This window comes from Emydura macquarii, unplaced genomic scaffold (genome assembly GCF_026122565.2).
Source record: "Emydura macquarii macquarii isolate MOO-44397 ecotype Brisbane River unplaced genomic scaffold, CSIRO-AGI_Emac_v2 contig_2975, whole genome shotgun sequence".
Classification (NCBI taxonomy): domain Eukaryota; kingdom Metazoa; phylum Chordata; order Testudines; family Chelidae; genus Emydura; species Emydura macquarii.
Window position 1 is genome coordinate 4,153,903 of NW_027133112.1, and position 24,843 is coordinate 4,178,745.

Consider the following 24,843-nt stretch of genomic DNA (forward strand, 5'->3'; position numbering starts at 1 on the left):
GAATTTTTTTTTTTCATGGGGCAAGGAGGCAATGGAGGGAGCATTTTTTTATTTTTTGGCATATGATGACACAACTGCAGAGGTTACTACTAAGAAGTTCAACAATTTAAAACTGCCATATGGCAACTATAGATAAATGCTGACCTTTTGGCAGCAACTACTTAATGGTATCTGTGCTAAGAAGCAACGCTTGTTAAAGACATGAAGATAAGAAATTGGTTATTTCATCTTACAGTGTCTATTTGTATCCTGAATCATGTATTTAACCATATTTATACCTTTAAGTACACAAGTAGTCCTACTGAAGTCAATGGCATGGCTCCTTACATACTTAAACTTAAGCTGGTACTAATGTACTGTGCTGCATTGGAAACTTTATTTGTAACTGACTGATGAGTTTAAATCAGTAAGATATTATTTTGATTTCCTTTGTAAGAGATCATAAAGTAGCTTATTGATCTCAATGCACTGAAAGATTAAATCTTTAATCTTTTAGTATGAATTCCTGAGAATATAATAAAGCACTTTTCCACAAAGGCTGTCACCTCTAAACCTGTACATGCTGTATGCTAGTATGTGAAAAGAAGAATTTTTGTCTTAAAAGTGAATTCCCTGGGGTTCAGTTCACTGTATATAAAACTTTTATTTATAATTTGCAGGATTTGCAACTGACCTATTTTGTTACTTCAGGCATTAAAGGAACTGCGTTAACTCATTTAATTAAATCTGAATTTTCTCCATGTTAATTGTTTTAAGAGTTACTTTAACTTGTGATATTTTTAAACAACAAGGCCAACATTTAAAAAAAAATTGAACACCTCAGGTTTTGGGTGACCAATGTGGGGCCTGAGTTTCAGAGCAGTTGATCACCCACAGCTGTACTGAAGGAAAAATACCCACCCACTTTATTTCTGTTCTGAAATAAATTCCATTAAAATTTACCTCACTATTAGCTGACCCTTTTTTCATTTTTATGGTAAACTAGACATAGGCTAAGCAGCATTTGCTCCTATGTGACATCTGATTACACAGGCTTAACCTAAGGTTGTAGAGAAGTATGGAGGAGGACTCCACCTGGTTTACCTACTAGTTGGAATCTAACACAACACAGAGGGAAGGGAGGACTCAATTCCCTGAAGTATCGTCCAACAGCTATAGAAAATGATGTTGACAAGCCAAATCCTTTCCAAAGCAAAACATCCACTGATGTTAATGGTAGTTTTCCCAAAGTAAAGGCTAAGGCCTCATCCTGCCACTGATGATGTGTCAGTGGACAGCTGCTTTCGGCAGATCCCTATTGACCGTGAGGCCCCGTGCAGTGCAGCTGCATGATATGAGATGCAGAATCAGAGCCTAATAACTCAAGTGCTGTGAGTCTGCTTGTATGGTGCAGTTGCTTGACAAGACCCTAGAGGATTCAGCCCCTCCAAAAGAATACCTCTGTAAAATACTTGCTTGCTGGTGATGAGGGTACTTAGAGGAGGCAAACAAGGACTGTGTAATGCCAGTGCAGCTTATTTCATACTAGTAAAAAACAACAAAAATCTAACTATGTAACTGTTTTATTTTCAGCTTTGAACTAACCATTTTAGGGTACAGTCCTGCAAATCCTTACCTCAGTGCTCAGGTTTATGCCTGGGAACATTCAAGATGAGTTCAAAATGGATTACTTTTGTGAGGATGGCTGTGCAGGATTGAGCCCTAAAATTATGAGCTTTGGGTTTCCAAGTTGACAGTACAGCATATTATCTAACTTTCTTATTGTTGCCAACTCTTGTGATTTTTCTCACAAATCTCCCAATACTTGTAGTTAAAGGTTTCAGTCCTGATTCATGTGAACATGTAGGAATCTCAGCTTTTATTTTTTATTTAAAGGGAGTTTCTATCACTCAAAATTGCAGGAAAATGTTTGAAAATGTGACCTGAGTGCTCATTAAGGGCACAAAATCCAGAAAAGAAATAAAAAAGATCCCAAAAGATTTGTTTTAAATCTCTTTTTTTAAGCTGCTCATGACTTGGAGGCCTGACTAATGATTTTGCATCTTTGTGGACTGCCCTGCTGATAAAGAGTTATGTGAGTAACAAAAATGTTGCCTGGGAGTGCCTCAGTAGGTGAATTTAGATGAGTAGAATTTCTGCAGAATCATTCATCCCACCTCCAATGGTTTCATTCTCTGTCCTTTGTGTTATGTTAGATACAAAGCACATGTCAACTTTTGAACAGAAAAACATCTGGTGAATGAAACTTATATTGAACCTTAATCTATGTTTAAAATTATATGAAAGAAACATCACCAGTTAATATATGGATAGCCTATTTGAAATCTACAAAATCCTAATATTTTACATAAGAAAGGAAATTACTTCATTATCATAATACTCTTCTAAGAGAGGTTTGACATTTCTATTCTTTTATTGAAATTTGGTTAAATATAAGAGACCTAATCAATTACTATATGAGAGTTTTGTTTACATGATTTACTGTAGAGAAGAAAAGTATCTAGACATACAGCTTGAGTATACACACAAGACAAAAAGAACTGTACATTAGATAGATCTACACAAGTTAAGGTATTCCTTTTCCTCATCAAAAGGACAACATTTTTTCATCACATTCTTCTTCTTAGTGAATAATTGTCATTTGGTTTATTTCTTGAACAGCAATGTAATGGTGCTGGAGAAAAATACCACCAAAGTTTCCTCCCCTGTTTATGCTCCACTTACTTGGATTCTGATTTTAGCCATTTTTCCTCTCCGTAGGACTGGGGTTTTAATCCCTCAGAAAATTATTTTTTTTCAACATGTGCACCTTACAAAGTAATGCAGGTTTTACATTATCCGAGGAAAACAATGCATTCTGGGCTTCATCCTGCACAATTCAGAGCTTGATATATGATTCAGAGTGTTCTCAAGAAATAATGTAGCCAATGGGATCTGAGGGCACTGAAGAAGTGGACCTTGCAGGAAGTGTTCATTACCAAGCAAAATGAAGTCCTACATGAACCAGAGCTGGAAAATGGTTGCCATACTATACACCACAAGTGGACACAATTTCCTGAAATCCCATATAAAGGGTGATTTCCTCCCCCGCTTTTAATTTCAATTCTACCTCCCCACTTTTTGAATTCTAGCTTGGCCTCTTGCTCTTCTCTACCCTTTTCTTTCCTTTATTTCTACATATTTATGCATCAGATTCTTTCTGTTTTGCAGCCCGTTTGTCCTAGTTTGAAACAGTTTGCTATGTGCTTCTGTGTTTGGAAGATACTGATTTGATATACTTCATTGCTGATGAAGTGGAAAATTGGAGGGTAGCAGAATTATGACTTTGTCATGGTACAAAAATATCATTAACACTTTAATCTCCAACACAAGCTTAGTTATAGCAAAGATATAATCAGCAAAAACAAGAGTTATGGCATAGCAAACAAAGCTGCATATTATAACACAAGCCTACTTCATGATAGTCACAGAGCCTAACGTCAAGTCAACCTGAACACCGAAAACTCCTGTTGAAATCAATGGGACATCTGGTTTCCCAGATTCTAATAGTCTGAAATGAGTGTATTGACATTTTGATTACAAGTAAGAGTAATTAAGATACCTTGGAATGCTTTTATTTATAATATACTCAGGAAGCAATACTGTATAATCAAATGAATATTATAAACCTTCCATTCAAGTTTATGAATACCTGGATATTTAATTTTCTTTTGAATGGCTTCATCATCTGTATATCAAATAGAAAACAAACAGTAACACCTAGTCAATAGTCACATAACGAAAGATTGACTGTGCGGTGCCCTGTGGGTCTATGCTAAGATCTGTGTTGTTTAATATATTTATCAGAGATAGCAAAAAGGAAATAAACTATGAGGAAGCAAAATTTGCAGATGATACAAAGTTACTTGGGTTAGTCAACATTCAATCAGGTCAGGATTTTTTTTTTCTAATGTTGATTGGTGAAAACTGAAACTTTGTGGAAATGTGTTGGTTTTTCTCACTTTCAGGTTTAGGATGGAATTTCTGATGAAAATCAAAGGAGCCAATAGCCCAGCAAATCAGGTAGGGTGAGGACTTGAACTGCTGTCTGCCACAGCCTAGGTGAATGCCAATACCACTTGTGTCTCCTGCAATTTTTGAAGGGTCTCAGTTTCATTCCAATGCAGATTTTTTTTTTTTTTTTTTTTTTGAAAACCTCATTTAAAAAAAATAAATCAGTTCTTGTTTTCCAGCCACCCTAGTCAAGACTAGAGAAAACTGGAAGGAAGTTTCAAAGGAGATAATGAAGCTAGCTAGCACAATAAGAGATGAATCTTCAATCAGTGTGCACTGACGGTCAAAGACTCTAATGTTAAAATATATAAGGAATACTCTGAATATTTTTGCAAGGGTAAATTATGCTCCAAATTCTGTTTGATTTACTCTTGTGAATCTTTCAAGTGACGTCACTAGAAATGCATCTGCGAAGAGGCCAAAGATGATTTCACATTTATATTATCCAGACAGAAAGCATTACTGCATAGCTCTTTTATCCCCGAGACATATGGTCTGATCTTGCTCCCATTGAAATTAATGGGAGTTTTAATATTGACATCAGGGGGAAACATAGGGCCTTTGTGGGTCTTTTGAAATTTAATATAAAGGCCTTATATTAGTTCAATGTTAAATGTAGTTAAGCTCAATTTTCTTGTCTATAAGGAAAAAAAAATGATGTTGAGAAGTTGTCTTATAGCTGACCAGACATAGTTACAGAGTACTCTAATAAATGGTCATTGAACCATGTAAAGTATGCACATATGATTGTCTGTGTTATTATATGAAACAGCAGGAAAGATTTGGATTATTCATTTGGGGTGAAAAGAAGGAAGTACATTAAAACTACCTAACTGATTCCATTAACAAGTATTTGTAGTTTTTCCTTCCTTCATTAGGGAATGTAATTCATGTTATGCACATTACTTCCAGCCAACAGCAACATTTTCATTTTCACTTCATGGGCATAAAGAAATATAATTAAGAATATGAATGAACAATCACTAGCTACCTACAGGCAGGGAAAAAGAAAGCTACCTCTTTAAGCCATAGCAGGAAGAGTTCTTCAGTGAGTTGAGTGAATTTGTAGTAAATTCACTCAACTAAAACTCATCGTTAAAAGGAAATCTTCCAGGAGCACATTTTTTTTTTCTCTTGACCTTGCTTGTATGCAGTATGTGCCTGCAGACTTACATTTTACATTCTCAGATGATAAAATCATTTCATCCTCAAAAAACATAATAAATAAAAAGGGCTTTCAGCGACCAGACTCCAGCATAACATACACACAAGTAAAATAATTCATTGTTCAGAGACCATAACAAATTTTAATGTGCATTTTACAGAGTAAACAGAGGGCTACATTGCCATCTGTAAGGGGTCAAACCAATGGAAGTGAATTCATGTATTACAAAATCCACACAGTACTGAATTACAAATTAAAAATGCTTCATCAAAAAAGGGAAAGAAAAATGTCTGGTGGTGGCACGACATATAGATAATATTAAAAACTGGCTTGCATGAAGACCATGGTATGTTTACTGTGAAGTTATATCACACATACTGTAAGCAATTTACAGAATTGAAGTTAGTTTTGCATATACAGGAGTTGCAAAATTAGAGAAAACACATCGAAATATAGAACACACACAAAAAAAGATGTATTTATATAACCACCACATAGTCAATAGGGGTTGGCCTAAGTCAGTAACTGCCACCATTGAACAAGAAACAAACCAAGAGAAAAGAAAGAAAAAGGAAGGGGGTGAAAAAAGAGAGGAAAAAATGCAATATATAAATAAACTCAATACTGCTTCTTGCTTGTCTTCAGAAACAATGTCCTCTAATCCTGTTAATTGCTTTGCAACATTAGGGGTTTTTTTTTATTTTGCCCTCCCCCCCGCACACAAAAAAATAGGCTTTCATCAAAGTTTCTGAGGTGTTTTTGTCAGAGGTGATGTTGAGTCATATTGTTTTCTTGGGAATTTTTGTTTTTGTTTTTTAATTTTTTGGCTGCTGTTTGCCTCATGGCTGCAAGAGTTCTTTCAAAGAAGGAAACCAAATGTCATCTGTAGTGAATTTTATAGAACTGATGACTTGCAAGCCAACCCCTGAGCAGTCAAGGATATGATGCTTCTGCTTGCTGAAAGAAAAGGAAACTAGGTCTTGCTGTTACAAAATGTCCTGTTACATCACACCAGTTCTCTTCAAATAAATGATCAGTGATACACCAAAGAAAATAATATAGATCAAGAAAACGTGGTATCCTCTTCATTTATATATATATCTATATATATATATATATTTGTTTTGTTTTTTTTGTACTTCCTGAAGAAGGTGCTCCATGTGTAGAGAATTAGAGTACATTGGGTGCAGAGTGGTGGTTGGAGGTTAGGGTCAGCTTTGCTGTCCGCTCCGTGGATTTTACAGGCGATTTGCTCTTTGCTTTAAGAAGAGAAAGTGATATTGGAAAAAGTCAGCACTTTTAGATTAAAGCAAAGCACCCTTCACAAAGCCACAAACAAGAAGCAGGACAGAAAGTCCATGGCTTGTAGCTATCCTCGCACCTGCGGAAGAAGTTATAAGATATTCGCTCATCTTGCAGATTTCCAATGCTCCTTATAAGGCTGTTTAAACACATACATTTTATATATTTAATTAGCTCGCCAGCTTGGCTCTGGTGCCCATGAATGTCTTGGCATGCACTGCAAATAACAACACATACAAAGTATTTCAGTCCCAGGGAGGTTTTTTGGGGGTTTTTTTGTATGTCTTTTTAAACAATTGTAATCCAATTACCAAATATCAAGAGAAACAAATCTGAACACCTTCCACCTCAAAGCATTCCTTACAAAATTAATTTCTAAAGTTACTCTGTAATGATAATATTAGCTACTAACAACACAATATCCTGTTGGCTACAAAATACTTGCTTGCAAAATGAAAGCAATGCTAAGGAACCTAGGAGAACAGCAGTGTGGTGTAAGAGAAGAAATATATGCTAAACTATTTGAAGTATGTTTATTTTTGAGTAATCAGATCTTCCAGGGGCTTCTTTTCTCTTTAGAAACCTAAGATGATGCCATATATCAGCAGTTTTAAAACTGTGGCACTAGATTTAACATATGTTAGCAGAATAAGATCCCTTAGAACTACACTAATTAAAATTAAAAAGGTGGCACAGCAAGTATTTTTGTGTTCTAGATGTATGACATGCTAGGTCTGGAAGTATGAGACCATTGCTGTATATTATAAATTAATGCTTTCAGAAACTCCAAAAGGATTTACATTACTTTAGGGGAAAGTTGTAAACTGAATGTTGTCACATGCTACATTAAGGTTCTCTTTATAAAGGGTTAATAAATGATTGATTAGATGTTACAAATATGATCAGTATGTGTTTATAGATGGTTATAAAATCATCGATGCTTATAAGCAACCTGTTGTGGTTTTGTACCCTAATAACTGATCTACCACTGATGAAAACATCTATTAATCATCCTCTAAACATTTATAGACTATTTACATAGGGAACTTCAATATCAAGTGTGGTCCAGAATTTCCTTACAACAAAAAAGTGCACATCTGACTTCATAAATCTATAATATGTATTATTAAAAGACAAAGGAAGTTGGTGGTATCACAGGTGCTATGACAAGTGTTTTTTCCCTTCAGTTTATAAATGTCTGTCCAGTTAAATATTTGTCCTCTTTTGCCTAGAGCATATAGTTTTAGATAAAGCAAAAAATATTTGCTTTCCTTTCTCTATTAGAATGGAGCTCAAACTAAATCCCAGGTCCCAATATATTGCTTCCATTTTCAAATAAAATGTGCGGGTTCATTGTACATTGAATTAATGTGATTCACTGTAACTTGTATATACAGAACTCTTACACACAGTTGACACACGAGGCTATCTGAACGAACTGAGGTTGCAAATATCCCTGTATGCATAGAAACTGGAACAAATCTGGACTTTGTAATGACATCCACTTTATTTTATTCATGGGATTTTCAAAGGGGCTAAAGGAAGCTGAGTGCCCACCTCCCATTGTAAGTCAAAGGGAGTTGAAAGCCTAATTTCTTTATTCTCATTTGAAAGTCTCAGACTACATACAGTAAAATATAATATGATTTGAGATTAAGGACCTGATTCTGCACATTAGCAAATTTGCTCACAGGACTGCAATGGAACTACTCCCTTGATAATTGCTTATATCCACAACTGTTTCCATGATTGGATCCAAAGGCCACTGCAACTCAGTCTTATTTGTTGCTTGTAGTGTTCTGGGTATATCTTTTTTTATCATAGAATGTACCATTTCTGTATATATCTTACATTATTATATGGTTCATCGTATCTTCTTGAGATTTTCCTCTTTTCTTCAGTTAGTTTAATGAGGACTTTTTCTACAGTTAGACTAGTTTGTGTTACTTTTATTTTTTTCCAACTAGTTTTACTATTTTGTTGTGATTTTTATCTTGTTATCAATAGAATCCTATCTGAATTGATAAATCAAATTCTTTAAAAAGTCATTGGAATCACATCCTCTCTGCATGAAATCTACAGCCCACTTTAAGAACAAATGTTTACAGGTCCTGTGTGGATATTTTTAAAAGGCCCTATTTTGAATAACTGATTAATGAGGACATAGACTGACAGTTTGAAAACTATAGCACAGTTTTGTTTGGTTTGAAGGAAATTGCCATCTTACAAAATGAAACTGACCTAAGTGTTTCACAGTTGGAAAAGGCAAAACTGCAATATTTGCGACCAATCTTTTTTTCAGCCACCGTTTTTAGAGAACCCAGAACTGATGATGCACTGCATGCTCCAGATAGTATCCTTTTCTCTCAATCATTGCATAGATGCATCCTCCAGATCATGTCATTTCCACCACACAAATTCCAGATCCTTCTGTCTGTGGTGGGTTGGTTTTGTTATATACAACATGTGCAAGTTAAAGCTTAACTGAGCATTTTGGGAAGGCTAGGAACAATCCTAACATTAAAATATTTCAAGTCTGTTAATAATATTTGAGGTTACTTTGGTTATGGAACATTGTAATCATGGACCTGCATCAGAACCCTTAAGCTGTTACAGGGGTTGATCCTGTAGTATTCCAATGCAATATTTGAGTCTTACTTGTTCTAAGTAGATTTATTTTTTTTTCAGCATGCTCATCCAACCATGACAGAAATATTTCTAGTAATATCTGCTATCAAATAACATTGATTTCTGAACTACAATGAATATGAGTGAGTATGAATGGTGGTGAAGATTAAAAGCACTTTTATCCTTTCAGAGATGCCTTTTGAAATACAGTAGGAGCCTAAATGTATTCAGATTTTTTACTAAAGCATTGAATAAATTTCTTTATACTCATACTCACATTATCAAATAGGGAAGAGAGATGTTTGTATCTTCCCTATTTGTGGGTAGTGGGAAGCATATACAATGTGCAGAAAACATTAAAGCAATAAAACAAAATGCAACTGTTTAAGGATCCGTCCTGTTTCTTTTGAAGTCACTGGAAGCTATTTTGTATTGCTCTCAATTTCTTCTTTTTAGGATATGATAAAACACTACATAACAGAACTAGATCCTTTGATGCACATTTCAAATCCAAATCTAGATTTCCCAAAAGGTCAGAGGGATGTTAAATCTGGCCTGTAGGTTCAACCCTTCATAGAGACTAAAGTCAGGTGCAAACTTAATATCTGGATCCAGATCCATATGTCTCCAAACTGCAGGATGTTCAGATTCAGGGCTTTGGTTCAGATGGACTTCTAATATACATGTCTGGCCAGGGCCTGAGTAGCACCAGTGGAATTGTGAGCCTAGTAATGCTAGTTGCAAACTGTCTGCTGTGGATTTCCAAAGTTGATCACTAATATGCCTGCCATTTCTAAAAGTATCTTTCTATAATTAACAAGCTAAAAGAAGTTTTAGTACAGATTGTGTGTGCTGTGCAAAGCTTGATCCAGTATAATGCTCCGGAGAAAGAATGGAACTGTGTGTGCGCTACTGCTATATTACATGAGAGATGCTACTTAATGTTTATACCAGAAGTTCTCAAACTATGGTCCATGAACCACTGGTAGCCTGCAGAGCACTTGCTGTTGGTGAAAGGAGATCTGGCTGGTCACATAGTGCCGGGTCTTCTTTTTGTTTCAGTTGCTAAAGTGCATTGAAAGAAGTGAAACATACATTAAATATTTTCTTAACATTACTTTTCCATGTATCCAAATGCTCTATTTGCCAGACATGGGCATGATTGGGAGGAGAGGTTCCATGAGACACTCTTAAAATATGGTGCATACTATGAAAATCTTTGAGAATCCCTTTGATACAAATGTGTGGTTTTATTTAAATAGCAGTAGGGGGGTGGAGTGTTGAGTAGTGATGCACACACTTATGAAAAATAAAAATTAACAAATATTGGCCTTAGTGTTGAAAATAATAAACCCACCTTTACAGCTAACACTGACAGATACAACCTAAATGTGTACCTATATACTAGTGAATGTTACCGTTATTCTGAAATTACCATTACTTTTAAAATATTACCATTTAAATGTTATTTTTCAGCAGAAGGGATGATTTCAAAAGTATAACTGCAGAACACAATTGATCCAAAGATCAATTGGTCAAGCAACTCATAGGCCGACAGTCCTGATAATGACTAGAGTCTCCAAGTCCCATTTGGTTGTCGATCACAAAATTTTACAAACAAAATCAGGTTTGTTTGTTTGTTTGAAATGTCTTTTTGCAATTTGTTTTTGTTTTCCGTTAAGGGGGAAAATACCAGCTATGTAAAGTTTGCAGCTATTTTAGTCCTCTCTGCCCCAGTTGCAGATACATTTGTTCAATGTCCCTAAAGTGCTTACCTAGCTGAGGTGTAAGGCAGTATGCTTCTATGAACATGGAACTTCAGGAAATTTAGTTAGGCAAATGCTTAGTGACTGCTAACCTCTGCAGAATCCTTGGGTCCCTGAGTGCCTCACATCCTCCCAGCTGTTACTACCTGGCAAATATTCTAAATCATAATGGCCAGATTCTCTTAGAACTTTACTCGAAATAAATAGTATCTTACTCCAAAGATAGTCCCACTGAATACAGGCTGATTTAAGGGTATCCAAATGAGATTTGGAATGTTAGAAGAAATGTCAGAGATTAATTAATGAGCAAAGTGCTCAGAGGTCAGAATTAGTGCAGTTAATCACAAACTTTTCAGTTCATCATGTGGCCTCAATAGGTATCACCTGGTTTACAACATTATGTATGTATATACATTTATAAAGGTTTTTTTAACTACATGTAATGCCTGAGTCATAAATAAAACTGTATGAAAATTTGGCTGTTTTGCATTGCAGTTTTCCTTTGTGATTTGGGGTTTCAAATAATTTAAGTCTCAAAGCCAAATCCAGTCAAAATGACAAGAAGCCAAAATTCTGCACGATTTCTTTGTAAAATCAGCTCAGGATAACTTAATACTTGCCCTAAATTCATTCAAGCTATTTATGAATCTTAAACCAGGTTTATTGTAAGGCTCACTGAGTTTTGAGTTTTTAAAGACAGTTAAAACCAACAGGGTTCATTTAATTTCAGATTTTATTGTTCATTATTTCAGAGTTCTGAAATGAATAAATTCCTTTTCTGTCCGCACTCTATCAGTCAATGTCCTTCTTTGCCTAAGATAAACTTTCCTGTCCAGTAAAATATTTTGAGATATCAAAAAAAAAAAAAAAAAAAACACATCCAGAATCAGACCAAAAAGTGAAAATCTTGAAATTTTTCACAAGCCAAAATCTGAAAAAAAAAATGGTTCAGGTCAAACAGAATATTTTATTTTGAAAATTTCAGTGTGTTCATTTTGATTTCAGTGTTGTGACACACTGTGAACCCCCATGATCACCTTAATAGTGTAACTGTGTATTGTTTAATGCAAAGTATGATGGTTCTGGAATGCTCATGACGTATTGAACATTATTGTTATTAGTATGTTTGTTGCAATGTCGTGTATGGTTATGAGGTTTCGTGATGTGATATACCAAAGATATGTCTCATGTCTTAAAACATATCCAAGCAAGACTCTCTGAGCAGAGGAGCAATTTGCACCTAATTAGGGCTTGTTTAGAACAATCCAGCTCAACATTCCAGGAACAAAGGACTGGCCTAGACATCAACAAACGAATCCACAAAGGACCTCAGTGAGTCAGGACATGGAGGGAATCATACACGAACATTGTTTGTCACCTGACCCTGAAAGGTGGGGGACGAAGGAACATTTTAAAAAGGAGAGACATTCTGCAATCTCTAGCTCTCTTCCATCTCCACCTGCAAACACCACCAAGCAACTTAAGTATTGACCCAGTGGGGAGACTGGCTGGAAAGAAATCCAGCCAGCTTGTGTTAAGAATCATCTAAGTTTCTAAGGTTGCTGAAAGTGTTAAGCTTAGTTTAGAATGCAATTTGCCTTTTGTTTTCTCTTGATCAAATCTGACTTGTTTTCCTCTGACTTATAATCACTTAAAATCTTTCTGTACTTAATAAATTTGTTTGTTTTATCTAAAAGAATGCATTTGATTTAAGGTGTGCTAGAGACTCCATTTGAAGTGACAAGTCTTGTATATATCAATTTCTTTGTTAAATTGATTATGAGTTTGCAGTATCCAGGGGGCAGCACTGAAAATTGTAAGATGGAAGTTCCTAGGGTTGCATCTGGGACTGGGGAATATTGGCTCGGGTCATTCTGTAGCAAGATCTAAAGAGTGATTTACCAAGAGCACTCGCTCACTCAGTTGGGAGCAACTGGCTTGATGGAGGCTGTGCATGATCTGTCCAGGAGTGAGAGTTCACACAGCAAAGCAGAGTAAGATGGGCTCCAGGAGTGGGGGATAGGGTGACACAGTGATTCGCCAGTCCAGATTGCAGAGGGGAACATCACAAACATTTGTTCATTTTAAAACATTTTTTTAGTCTAAATGTACTGAAATTTCAAACTGAAAAGTCACTTCGACATGAAAAAATAAAACTTCATTGTAAAAAAAATATAGAAACACAATGTTGTGAGAACTTAAAAACTTTCTTCCACTAACTTTTATGAGTCAGGAGATTCATCAAAACTGACCCTGTTTTGTAAACAGTTTTGGTTTCAACAAATAGGCATTTTCCAGTAAAAAGGGAATTCTTCACCAAAAAAATTCTTGACCAGTTCTACTCCCTACCTCTCTTATGCAACTAAAGTGCACACACCCACACTCTGCTTTGAAGAATTTTTCCTTAAACTCATCTGAGAATAAATTGTATTTTGTGGAAGGAATTCTTTCCACCCTAAGTCTTCACTGCCAATCATTCATGCATGTATTTGAGGAGTTAAAGATTCCAGATTTTGAGGACCAAAGTTTGACTTTCTGGTCCAAGTTGGTGCTGGTGCATGGTAACCCCAGCCTATGGGTGAGCTGTCCCTCCTTAAAGAACCTAGTGACTAGGAGAGCTACACAGGCTGCATCATCCATTGCCTGAGCTCTGGGACTGGAATTGTGACCGGCCATTGGAAAAGATGAGTCATGGAACAGAGCAGAAGCCTTGAGTGGTCTCCTCCCCTGCACACTTATGTAAGGATCTGACACTTTCTGTCCCTTAGTGTTTTGGAAGAAGGAATAACCAGAATATTAGTTATCAGAAGATTTTAATGGTAGAAGCAGGACATATATTACTCCATAAGAACTCCCCTTAAGCCTCTGTGCAAGCTACCTAGACCTGGTCCAAGCCCGTAGGTGTAAGCAGGTGCTGGGTGATCACTTTACCTTTCCTGCTCCCAAATGGTGGGGTAGGGGAATGGGCAGAAATCTTGCTCTATCTCCACAACTTGCTGGCCAGCACAGCTAAGCAAGAGCAGGCGGATGTCGTTATCTGCTGCTGGTATAGGACAGTAACAATTTACTACACCACAGTTCAGAGCAAAGGGGAAAGCCAGGGAGGGAACTGTGCCTGCGCTATGGTTCTGAGTCACAATGGCAGCTTGGGATGGTGCCACGTGTTGCTCATCGCTGTGCCTCAACTCACAATCTAGCCTAAAATCAGGAGGATTTGCAAACACTTGTAAGGACAAAGGCTGAGAGATACTACAAACGTGCAGAAAATAACAAAATTAGATTCACTTTGCTGAAATGCAAGCTAATACGCCAGGGGGAGAATGTTCCAAAACTGGTAAGGAGAAACTTGTATAAGGACTAATGATGAAAGGGAGCTGGGGCTGATGGTGGATAGAAAATAAGGCATCCATTTATTATCTGCTCTGACAGCTAATAAGGATAGTGTAATTTGGGGTTATATATGCAGGACATAATAATAATGAGCAGAAAGTTAATAAACCTCAGTGTGGCACTGCTGTGGCTGCACATGGAATATTACATTCAGTTCTGTGAACATTAAAAATAATTCAGAGAAGACCAACAAAACTGATCAACAGCTTGGAGGGATTGAAGTCTGGGTGTTATTTTTGGCTTCTTCCTTGCCTTTAGCCCATGTATGCAGACTACATCCAATCATGCTACTACTTCCTCCACAGGATCCTAAAGAATCATCCTTTTTTTTCTACCCCATTCAGGCAAAAGCTTTTGTTCATCCTTCACTATTTACCTTCTTGACTATTGCAATGTCCTCCTAACTGGACTTCCAATCACACATTTCTCCTTTTCCCCCTTCCAGGCCCTGGTTCCAGTCCATACAAAATATTGCTGTTCAAATCATCTCTCTTGGTGTTCAATTTGACTATGTCATCTCACAGGCTCTAACTGAGGAATAATCGTGTAAGTGGTAAAAGCTTCATCACTTGGGACATATCATACTTGACTGGACAAAACACCAGAAAACATGCTGTTGGGTATCTGCAGGAAGAAGGGCTTGGCAATCTAATGGGGCTGTTCCATGTCTAACATATATTATTCTATAATTCACTATATCCATTCAGTGCTGAACCCAAAAATCTGTTATTTTAAAGTGTATTTTGTTTTATACTATATTACCAAACCATGCATCACTAGTCAAGAGTTCTGCCATTAGAATGACAGAAGATCTTGACAAGAAACAAATTAATGAAAGTAAATTTATCCCATGTGGCATTAATGTGTGCTGCTGCTAGTGATGTGAACTCACTAGGTTCAGCACTTCGTTCAGATACTTATGAAAAGCTTATCTAAACTTTTTTTTTGGTCTGGAAATGAGGCCAGAAATCTTGCAAGGACAGATTTTCCCAGGAGAATACTACTACTTTGCATTTCTATAGACTCTTCCATTTGGGAATCTCAAAGCAAATATAAAAAAAGACCCATAGCAACCCTGTGAGAAAGGTAAGACATATTATCTTCATTGAACAGATTGGTGCAATGAGACACAGAGAGAGATTACCAGTGATTTGCCTAGAGGTTGCATAGTGAGGCTGTGAAAGAGCAAGTGTTAGTGATAAAGTATGAGAACCCAACTGTCCTGTCCTCAAGCCCTATATTCTAATCACAAGAATATTTTCCCTTCCAGGTACTTATAGACTTTAACTGTATTGTTAATATTGTGAGGTTAAGAGCTTGTCTACATAAACATTAAGTTTGCGGCAAGCTGGAGTGTGAATATTGCCGGCACAAGCCTGCCACGCAGTAAGTGTCCATGTGGACCCTGCTGCCATGCACTAATAGTTCCTCACCAACCTTGGATCTACTCCACTTTGAAATGGGAGTAGATAAAAGTGCACTAAGACACTAAGACACTTGCGGCAGCAAGGTCCTGTAAGCTGATTTTTAGTTGCTTGACTATAGTTACTCCATTTTTGCAGCTTCTTTGTTTATAAGGCAAGGCCGTTTCACTCTGTGCATAGATCATGGAAAGTTCTTAGGAATGCAGAAGGAGATAAGCCTTCGCTGAATTCAGCAAGCTCTGCAACCTTGATAGATAAGCTGTAGTTAGCTGCAAAATATCTGTAAAAGTATTTTATGAATAATAATATAGACCAATAGTTATAGAGAAAATAGGTTTTGTGCCCTTGTAAGGGGGATATGTATGGTCTTGTCATGAATGTTTAAGAAGCAATAAGGTATAAAACTGTCTGTAATCCTTCGTTCGGGGTCTTTTTCCACTGTCCACTTGTGGGCTTGGGAATCGACCTTCTGCAGAATAAACTCTTTTGGAGACTGTCCAGCCTGAAATCCTGTGTGGGTCTCTTATCGGTGCAGGGTAACGAAACACACTTGGAATCTTTTTCCAACAGTCGATACAGATACTGAGTTCATGACAGGCTAGTACAGGGTGTATTCATATCCCAGCTTGTTGCAAACTAAACGTTTGTGTAGACAAGCCCTAAATGTTCAGGCATTAAAAATAAAGAGAAACTTGAAGTTTTCAGAGCTCAGGAATGGTTGAGTTCATTCCAAGTTTTGAGCAAAGGATCTATTCACTTTTTGTATAATCTGAGCTAGTTAGTGTGCTACTAGTCCCCACCATACTTCTCCAGGGACTTTCCAAGCTATATATCTAGTGTGGTGTCACTCTTTATTTTATCCTTCTCTTGTCTTGATCTTACATCTTTCTTGACCCCTCTCCCCCCCCACAAGCTCTTCAGTGTATGAGGTTGTTTATATCATTTGTTCTCAATCATGAGTAGGCATAATAATACTTCAGCCTTTTATGACTGATAGCTGACTTCCCTTCCCTAACGTAGGGCCTGATTCTGTAATGTTTTCTCACACTGAATGTCCTTTACTCATCTGACTATTCCCCTGACTATTGATTTCAACAGTCGATATACATGAGTAAGTACTTTTCAGCAAAAGGGTTGAGCTGTATGGGGTCTTTGTATACTGGCCTCTGAAATGTCACTGCTGGTTGTTCAAACTGGTTTCAGGAGCAGCCCAAGATCCAGTGTTAGTTATAATAGACACAGCAGGTTGCAGGCTCTGGTAGTGCAGCTAAAATCGTAACTTAGTAAATTGTTAGTTACTCCTAATATTTGGGAAACAATGGCAGCATGTTTTGTGAATACTCTTAATTGATTCCTTGTGCACTGAACAGCCTTTTTCTTTGCTTCTTCCCTGGAAACAGTGGGCTTAAAATCTCAGACATTTTTCAAAATGCATGGTAGACAAAGGAATAAACCAATGCATTAATGCTGCTTGCTTACCAGTGACCTAGAATTTGTTTGAAATGATGTGTTTAATTGTTGACAGCTGTACTGCTGATCAGTTTCTTAAACTTTATCTTAACTAAACCTGGCTGGCACATAAAATCCTCACCACATTCTTACACATTAGATTGCAATTTAACCCAAACCCAGAATAACAATACAGCTTCTGGATGGTTATGAGACCTTCAAATTACCCACAAAAATGTGAGTCACATTTCAAAATGTAATTACACCCATCTCCTCCTCCTACATACCACTTCATCCATCTCTCTCAAAAAAAAAAAATCCTAACTAGGATTAGCCCTGATACTATCTCACAAGCTTTCAAAAGTACTTCCATAAAAAGAACATCTACAAAAATAAGTTTGTGTGTCTCACACTGAAGAATTTTTGCTCATTATAGAGAAACATCTCTGTGCTAGGTATGCAAGCCACCTACCAACTGTTGCCCCTAACTGCCAATATTCAACATAATCTTTTAGATGTGATTAGCCTGATTCACCTCTCATTTGCACTGGTGTAAATTGGAAGTAACTCCATGAAAATCCACTAGGTCACTTTGGTATAAAAATCATGTGATGAGAGAATCAGGCCTAGAGTGTTTGTATCAATGTTTTAATTCCATCCTCCCAGAAGTTCCAAATCACTCAGATTCTCTACTATTCTCTTTGAATTTATGTTTAACTTTTTCCTCAGGCCAATGAGGGCTGGGATAGTTAGAACCCTGGGCAATCCTTAGCAAGTATTCTATGTAGTAGGCACCTAGGACATAGAATGGACACCCTCAGATATTTTTATATGTTTCAAGAAATAAATAAATGTGTGAGCTGTTATTTCAGCAGCTGGAGTTTTAGGCAGATACAGTACTATAACATTTAGGGCCTGGTATAAATCTGCATTGCCCCATTGAAATCAATTGGCCTACAACAGCTGAGAATCAAGCCCTTAATGATTTAGTGCCAACCTACTGCTTATTCCTCAGTTCCTAATTTTTTTCCTCTCCAACAAATATTGTCATTTTAACATTTTGTTCAGTGGCAGAGGAGGAATTGGAGGTGGGAGGATAATACAGTAGGTCTACTGTGGTATGCAACCCTGTATTTTATTTTTCATCGCGTCAATCGGCACTGCTCTTCTGCAGGTGTTATTTCGCTGTACAGTTTCCCCAGTGACACTGTGAGTGGAAACAACAATAGCAGCTGAGGTAATAACAGCAACAGTAGCAGCAGAAGAAACAGCAGCAACAAAATGGCTTTCGAACTGTGTTTTAGTCACTGTTGCAGAGCACGTAGAGTCTATCTGAATGGTATCTACAATCCATTAACTCTCACTTTTATGTTGTTACTCTTTTTGTTATGTTAGACAGCTTTGTTCCAGACATGTAGCATTTGCCACTATGTGGGGGTCAAACTTCAATGAGATGTATCAGACTGGAAAGCCTGGGGGGGAGGGGGGGTGAAGTGTAGCAAATTGCAGTGACAAAGTGTGTCAGAGGCATTTTGTGAATTAAATGGTAAAATGAAAAAGGGGGGGGATGAACCCTGTGCATGGTGTGGAAAGAGATCATTGTATGTTCTTCAAATGACATCCAACTTTCTAATCAATGATTCAGGATTAATTATTTTTATTATAGCTAATACTCACACCCAGAGACGGGTATGTGTTGTTAGCCTCTCTGTGCCTTGTGACTGATTTTAGTTCAATGAAAAATCTCAGAGGATGACTAGTTACTAAGAGTGCAGTGTTTTAGAGTAGGCCAAGGCTAAGCTTTCAGAGTGAAACACCTTGGAAAGATTCCATCCAGGGAAAAAAATGAACTCTGAAATAATTCCAAATATCTGAGTTCAGTTTTTTTTTCTTTCCCTTTCTTTGGTTCCCAGCCAGCTTGTTATGCCTCCCCCGCTGGAATGAACTGATGAAAGACAGAACTCTTCACTCTCATCTCAGGGCCCTGTGTAACATTGAAATACATTTTCATATTAATGTTTATTTCTCTGTTAGTATAAGCAGATGCAGTTCAATTGACTCCAATAGTGTTTATCCATTTAAGACGGCAGAGAATTTGGCTTATTCTTTTTTACACTGTAACCTTTATGAAGATATTTCTGGAGTGGGATTTTCCATCACAGAAAGGAAGTTTGCTGCTTCACATACAAAACCAGGCAAATATGCCCTCTACATTGCCGTATATTTGTCGGGTAACAAATGGGTTTGTTTCTGGAGCAAGGAAACTCTGTCCATAATTCCAAGAGCATGCCCTGTCACATATGTTGTAATCTCCAATGTCCTGGTGCAAGACACCAGATTGAACAGCAATGATAACTAATTTGGGTGAGCAAACAAAACTACATGAACCATGTATATTCTTCCCAGTGGTTAATTAGACATGTGGAACTGAATTATTTACTTCCTCTAGTGAGGGAAATCCTCAGAGGCTCCCTCATGAAATTTATCATTCTTGATTCTGAAGATGAGATAATCCATATAGGTTAAAGCATTTTTAAATGACTAAAATATAAGTGATAGGCTTAAGAACATACAGAGCAATATCTTTAGTTAGTTAGGTAGATGGACAGCTAAATGGATGTAGTATGTACATATAGAGACTAGATCTCAATATAGGTTTGTGTAGGTAAATTGTATTATGGTCAAGGAAAGGGTAAGATGAATTTCTGAACATGGGAAGATATTTCAAAATGATCATTTCCATTTTTAGGTCTATTATTGTCCCAACATACTGCACTGGCTTTACAGGAGGTAATTGCCCAGCACTGAGCTCCCAGAACAAAGCAACTAATATTACTTTCCACATTATGAACTCCATGCCTGCCTCAGAAAAGTAATCCTTTTATGGAACTCAACCCTGTAAGGTGCTGAGCACTTTGGCCCACATCCAGCAATGTACTTAAACATGTGCTTAACTTTAAGCATGTGAATACTCTCATTGACTTCAGTTTAAAGTTTAAACTGCTTAAAGTTAAACATGTGCTTAATGGGATCAAGTCACAGTGCTCACCACCTGTCAGGACTAAGCCTGGTAATTACTAGAACAAATACCTTGAAATGCAGTTTTTGTGTACATTCTTCTCTCAGATCACAGTCCTCTTATCTCTCTTGGGAATTTGAGGGGTCGTGAGATTTTGTTTTATAATATTTTCCTACTGACTGGCAGTGATATGGAAGGGTAGGGACAGTTACTGCTGTTTTAATTGATTTATGTTTTTTTAATTGGCAGCAGGGGATGAAATCCTGGCCCCACTGAATTCAATGGGAGTACTGTCATTGACAATAGGGTCTAGGATTGCCCCCGGGGTGCCTAAAGCCTGGGATAGGCTTATATACAAAATAAATTAACCTGGGATTTTCAAAGAATTCTAAAGAAGTTAGTAACCTAATTGCTTTCTTCTTCTTTGAAAATCCCAGCCTAATTAACTAAATCTTGTCATCAAAATTTACTTTAATGTGGAATTTGGAACAAAAATAGTATCACCTCAGATACAGCTTTATTATACAATTTATAGTCACTTCTATCACTATTTTTAATTATGGTATACCATTCAAGTAGAAAAATATGATTCCCTGGGCCATACTTGATTTCCTAGAAAAGAGTGTGTAGAAGTGTATGGAATCTGTCAAGTTACCCCTTGAGTGACAGAGGTGTTTATTTTTCTTTGTTGCTCATTTTTGTTTTCTATATCATTATAGCTCCTTGCATCATATGTGAGATCAATAGGAGCTGAAGGAACTTAGCACATTGTAGACTGAGGCCCACATTTACTATCAACTAATAAGTTCATAGTTTATTCTGTCATTTGAGACTAACTAAAAATGATTGCTGTTTCCAGAAAAGGTAAATAGGCAAGTCCTTTTAAATTAAAAAAAAAAGTATGGGATGAAAAGATGTTTAAGATAGTTTATAGATGTTTAAGATGTTTATATATAGTATATGGTACCATATAGCCTATTACCTATACATAGCTTATTGATGGATTTATTACAATTGGTACAGAAAACGTTTAAGGAAACAAAATCAATGGTGCTCTTTAAAAAAACAACAACGTATGGTCCTGATTTTCTGCAATGCTGAGCACACACAGCTACTGTTGACTTCAGTTGGCATTGTGGATGCTCATCACTTCTGAAAATCAGCCCCAAAGGGTCTAATGTTGCTCTCACTGACGTCAGTGGGAATTTTGCCCGTAACATCAGTGAAGGGTGCAGGCTTTTTGTAGGCTGACTCTATATGGAGATCAAATATGTAGACAGAAGGAAAAATGTTGGTGAATATTCTATAACACTACAACTTGGACCGAAAAAGGTGTCTGCATTCTAAACTGTTAGATTTAGAACTGTGGATTCCACAGATCCAATGGTGTGTGTGTGGGGGGGGGGGGAGGGAAATTAGGTGTGGGGGGCATCCATTTACCAAAGTAGCAGCTTCAATTAATGTTATAATGTTTTCCCTATCTCCTCCTGCCTGGTACTGAAGTCTGCTGTGGGGCTTCCTGATTCAAGGAATTCAGTTGGCGCTACAAGATGCAAAGACCCATCTTCCCCTGCTTGCTCCCTCACGGGTTACATACTGACCCCCCCGCCATAAAAGGAGATGCTCTTCACATATCTCCTTTCTAAGATGGCAAAAGGGTTACTAAGATGGCTCTAGTATGTAGCCAGTTCTGTGTTTCAATTAGTAAATCCTGAGAAGCATATAGGTTTCCTAGGAATCAGAGCAGTATGCATTTAAGCAATCGTAATTTTAGCCTGAAATGACTTCTTTTTTTGTAGCCATGGTCCCTTTGTGACCTGTCACCCTGACTCACTGAGAGTTGACAGAGGTGCAGCCAGAGGTTTTGAATGTTCTGCTAGAGTTTTACTGGAATGGGAGTAGTTCTGGGATGTGCCCATTTTCAGTAGGTCAGATACTGCCGTCAGCTATACTGGTGTAGGTCTAGACTGACTCTCCTGAAGTTAGTGGTGTTACTCTGGATTTACAGCAATGAAACAGACAAATTTGGCCCAGTCTCTGTAGTTCATTTGGCTTCTCTTTGCATGGAACCAAATTCGTTTCACAGTTTGGCCTCTAGCAAATTACACCATTGCCTGCAGTTACAAGACCTTGTGATAAATGAAATGTGTAATTTTACCTTTGGAATATGAAACACTCTTATGAATTATGCAGAGAAAATGTCTATCACTCCACCTACATAGCACATTTTTCTGAATATATGCATATTAGGCTGTCATATTACTCAGATTGCGGTTATTCTGTGATGGCAGACTTCATTTACAGCAGCCCATACATATGAAATATGAGGGTCAAGCTATGACAGCTCTGATTTTTGCTTCCCTGGCATTTTAAAATAGACCTTAATACTTCTTTAGTGTATTTTTTTGGAAAACATGTTTTTGCTCTCTCTGGTTCACATCCTCTGTCTAGTCTATATCTCTGTTTCTATCACTATACTACTTTGCAGGTATATATAGCGTTTTTATTGAAATATCTCTTAGCGATGTAAGGACTTTTATTAATTAAGCTTCATAACATCCTGTGAGGTAAATAAGGGATACACAAGACCCACAGAGATATACAAAAGCCCACAAACTATACATATAGAATAAGCCATCAAAAAGTTATAATTTTCCAACCGTAAAACCACTGATTTGCTATCAAGTGGAAAAGCTCCAGGAAAAGATGGCATCACAGTGAAATTCTTAATGTGGGAAAGAAAGCCTACTACCATATTTCTATCAGTTGCTACCTAAATTCTGGAAAAAGGGTGAAGTGCCTCAACAGATTCATGACACACACATCATCAGTCTATATAAAAACAAAGGCAACTGTAACAACAGGATATCTGTCTACTAAGTATAGCAAGAAAAGCTTTCGCAAAAGTCATCTTAGTGCACCTACATTCATTTCACAACAGTATAAGAACAAATGTCCAGTTTGACGGGTCTACTTCGGACAGCTTTGTGATGAAAAGTGGAGTGAAGCAAGGATATGTTCTTGCCCCTACACTCTTTGGAATCTTCTTCTCGGTACTCCTGAACTGTGTGTTAAAGCATGTGAAATATGGAGTGTATCTCCACATAAGATCAGATAGGAAACTCTTCAATCTCTCACGACTTAAGGCCAAGACTCAACTCAAAAAGGTGCTAATCAGGGAACTTCTATTTGCTGATGATGCTGCCTTTATAGCCCATGATGAAGATCTACTACAGGAATTCACTGACCACCTTTCAAGTGCTTGTCAGGCATTACTCTCATCATCAACATTAAGAAAACAGTAGTATTAGGACAGGGGGGTTCCACAAGATCCTTTCATCACTTTAAATGCAAAGTAGTCCAAAAGTTCAGCTACATAGGTTCTGCAGTGTCTACCAGCCTCTCACTGGATGAAGAACTAAGCGTTTGCAGTGGATAGGTTGCCACCACCTTTAGTAACTAAAGAGCATGGAACAACTCAAAGCTCACCATCAAGACCAAAATGCTAGTGTACCAAGCTTGCATCCTCAGCACTCTCTTGTATGGTGGGGAAACATGGACAACTTATGCTCAACAGGAGAAAAGGTTAAACAGTTTCGCTTAGGCTGCTTACGCTGTATACTCAACCTCAAATGGCAAAATAAAGTTATCAATGCAGAGGTTCTTCAAAGGGCAAATGTACCAAGCATGCCAGCCCTGTTCAAGCAAAGAAAACCACGCTGGTTGGGCCATCTGAGCAGGTTGGAAGATGAACACATACCTAAGGACATACTATATGGGGAACTGTCAGAGGGAACAAGAACAACAGGACATCCCAAGCTTCACTATAAAGACATATGCAAGCAAGATATGAAGGAATTGGGACTTGATGGGAACCTTGTCAAGTGATTGTAGCAAGTGGCACCATCATCTCCATCAGGGCATCAAAGTCCATGACAGAAGCTGGTTCCTACAGCTTGAAGAGAAAAGAGTTTGTAGGAAGCAAGCAGCTCCCAACCAAGACACACATTTTTGCAATAACTGCCAAAGATTATGCAAATCTCAGCTCGAATTATTTAGTCTCATGAGATACTGCAGACCATCTACATTATAGGCTGCAATTTCTACTGTCTCTGGCATCCTTTGCTGTGTGAATCACAATCACCAACTGTGGCTATACAGTCACATCAGAGTTACCACAAATATACTGTCTCCTGAGTATAGAGGGAAATTATGGTAACCACAGGTACTTTTAAATGGGAATATTTGGCAAATGCTACTTTTATGGTATGACTGCCCTTGGGTTGAGAAATTCTTCTCTAGTGTTACTTTTTAGATCTCTATTGCCAATTGAAAGCTGACACTTAAAAGAATGTTGTAGTAAACATCAACAGTGAATGAGTTCAGAAAAATGATGTCCACCTTTCAAATATAAATTTTGGGGAGAAAACATTCATAGCATCAGAAGGAATTGAAAATTTACTTTTGGTCATAAAGTAATATAGCCCCTACACTAATATTGGACTAAATTCTGATTCCATTACCCACCCTGACTGAAACCTTATTCCACAAGCAGTCCTACTGATGTCAAGGTACTTTTCAACAAAAGTAAAGGTATCACAGGCTACCCCATTGTACGACATTTAATTACGAATAGTTGAATTATAC

General features: G+C 37.3%; 1 protein-coding gene and 1 long non-coding RNA gene across 5 annotated transcripts in view; one reads left to right on the forward strand and one right to left on the reverse strand.

The window, feature by feature from the left end:
* LOC137167698 (uncharacterized) overlaps positions 1 to 24,843 on the forward strand; it is a 128,719-nt gene that overhangs the window by 99,858 nt on the left and 4,018 nt on the right. The window contains exon 2 of the long non-coding RNA XR_010924169.1: positions 14,750 to 14,850. This is a non-coding gene — a long non-coding RNA (uncharacterized lncRNA). The remainder of the gene's footprint in view (positions 1 to 14,749; positions 14,851 to 24,843) is intronic.
* Positions 5,334 to 24,843, reverse strand: part of VSTM2A (V-set and transmembrane domain containing 2A) — a 34,490-nt gene continuing 14,980 nt past the window's right edge. Inside the window, exons 5-6 of one of the 4 annotated variants that reach the window (XR_010924168.1) lie at positions 6,600 to 6,737; positions 6,369 to 6,477 (exon numbers count right to left, since the gene is read on the reverse strand). Coding sequence is in view for 3 of the 4 variants with exons in the window: in XM_067569947.1 (XP_067426048.1) it covers positions 6,389 to 6,477 (89 nt within the window). In the remaining variant the exon portion in view is untranslated. Of the gene's footprint in view, positions 6,738 to 11,734; positions 11,846 to 24,843 lie in introns of those variants that run through there. The other 3 variants (XM_067569947.1, XM_067569948.1, XM_067569949.1) reach the window with 3 other exon arrangements.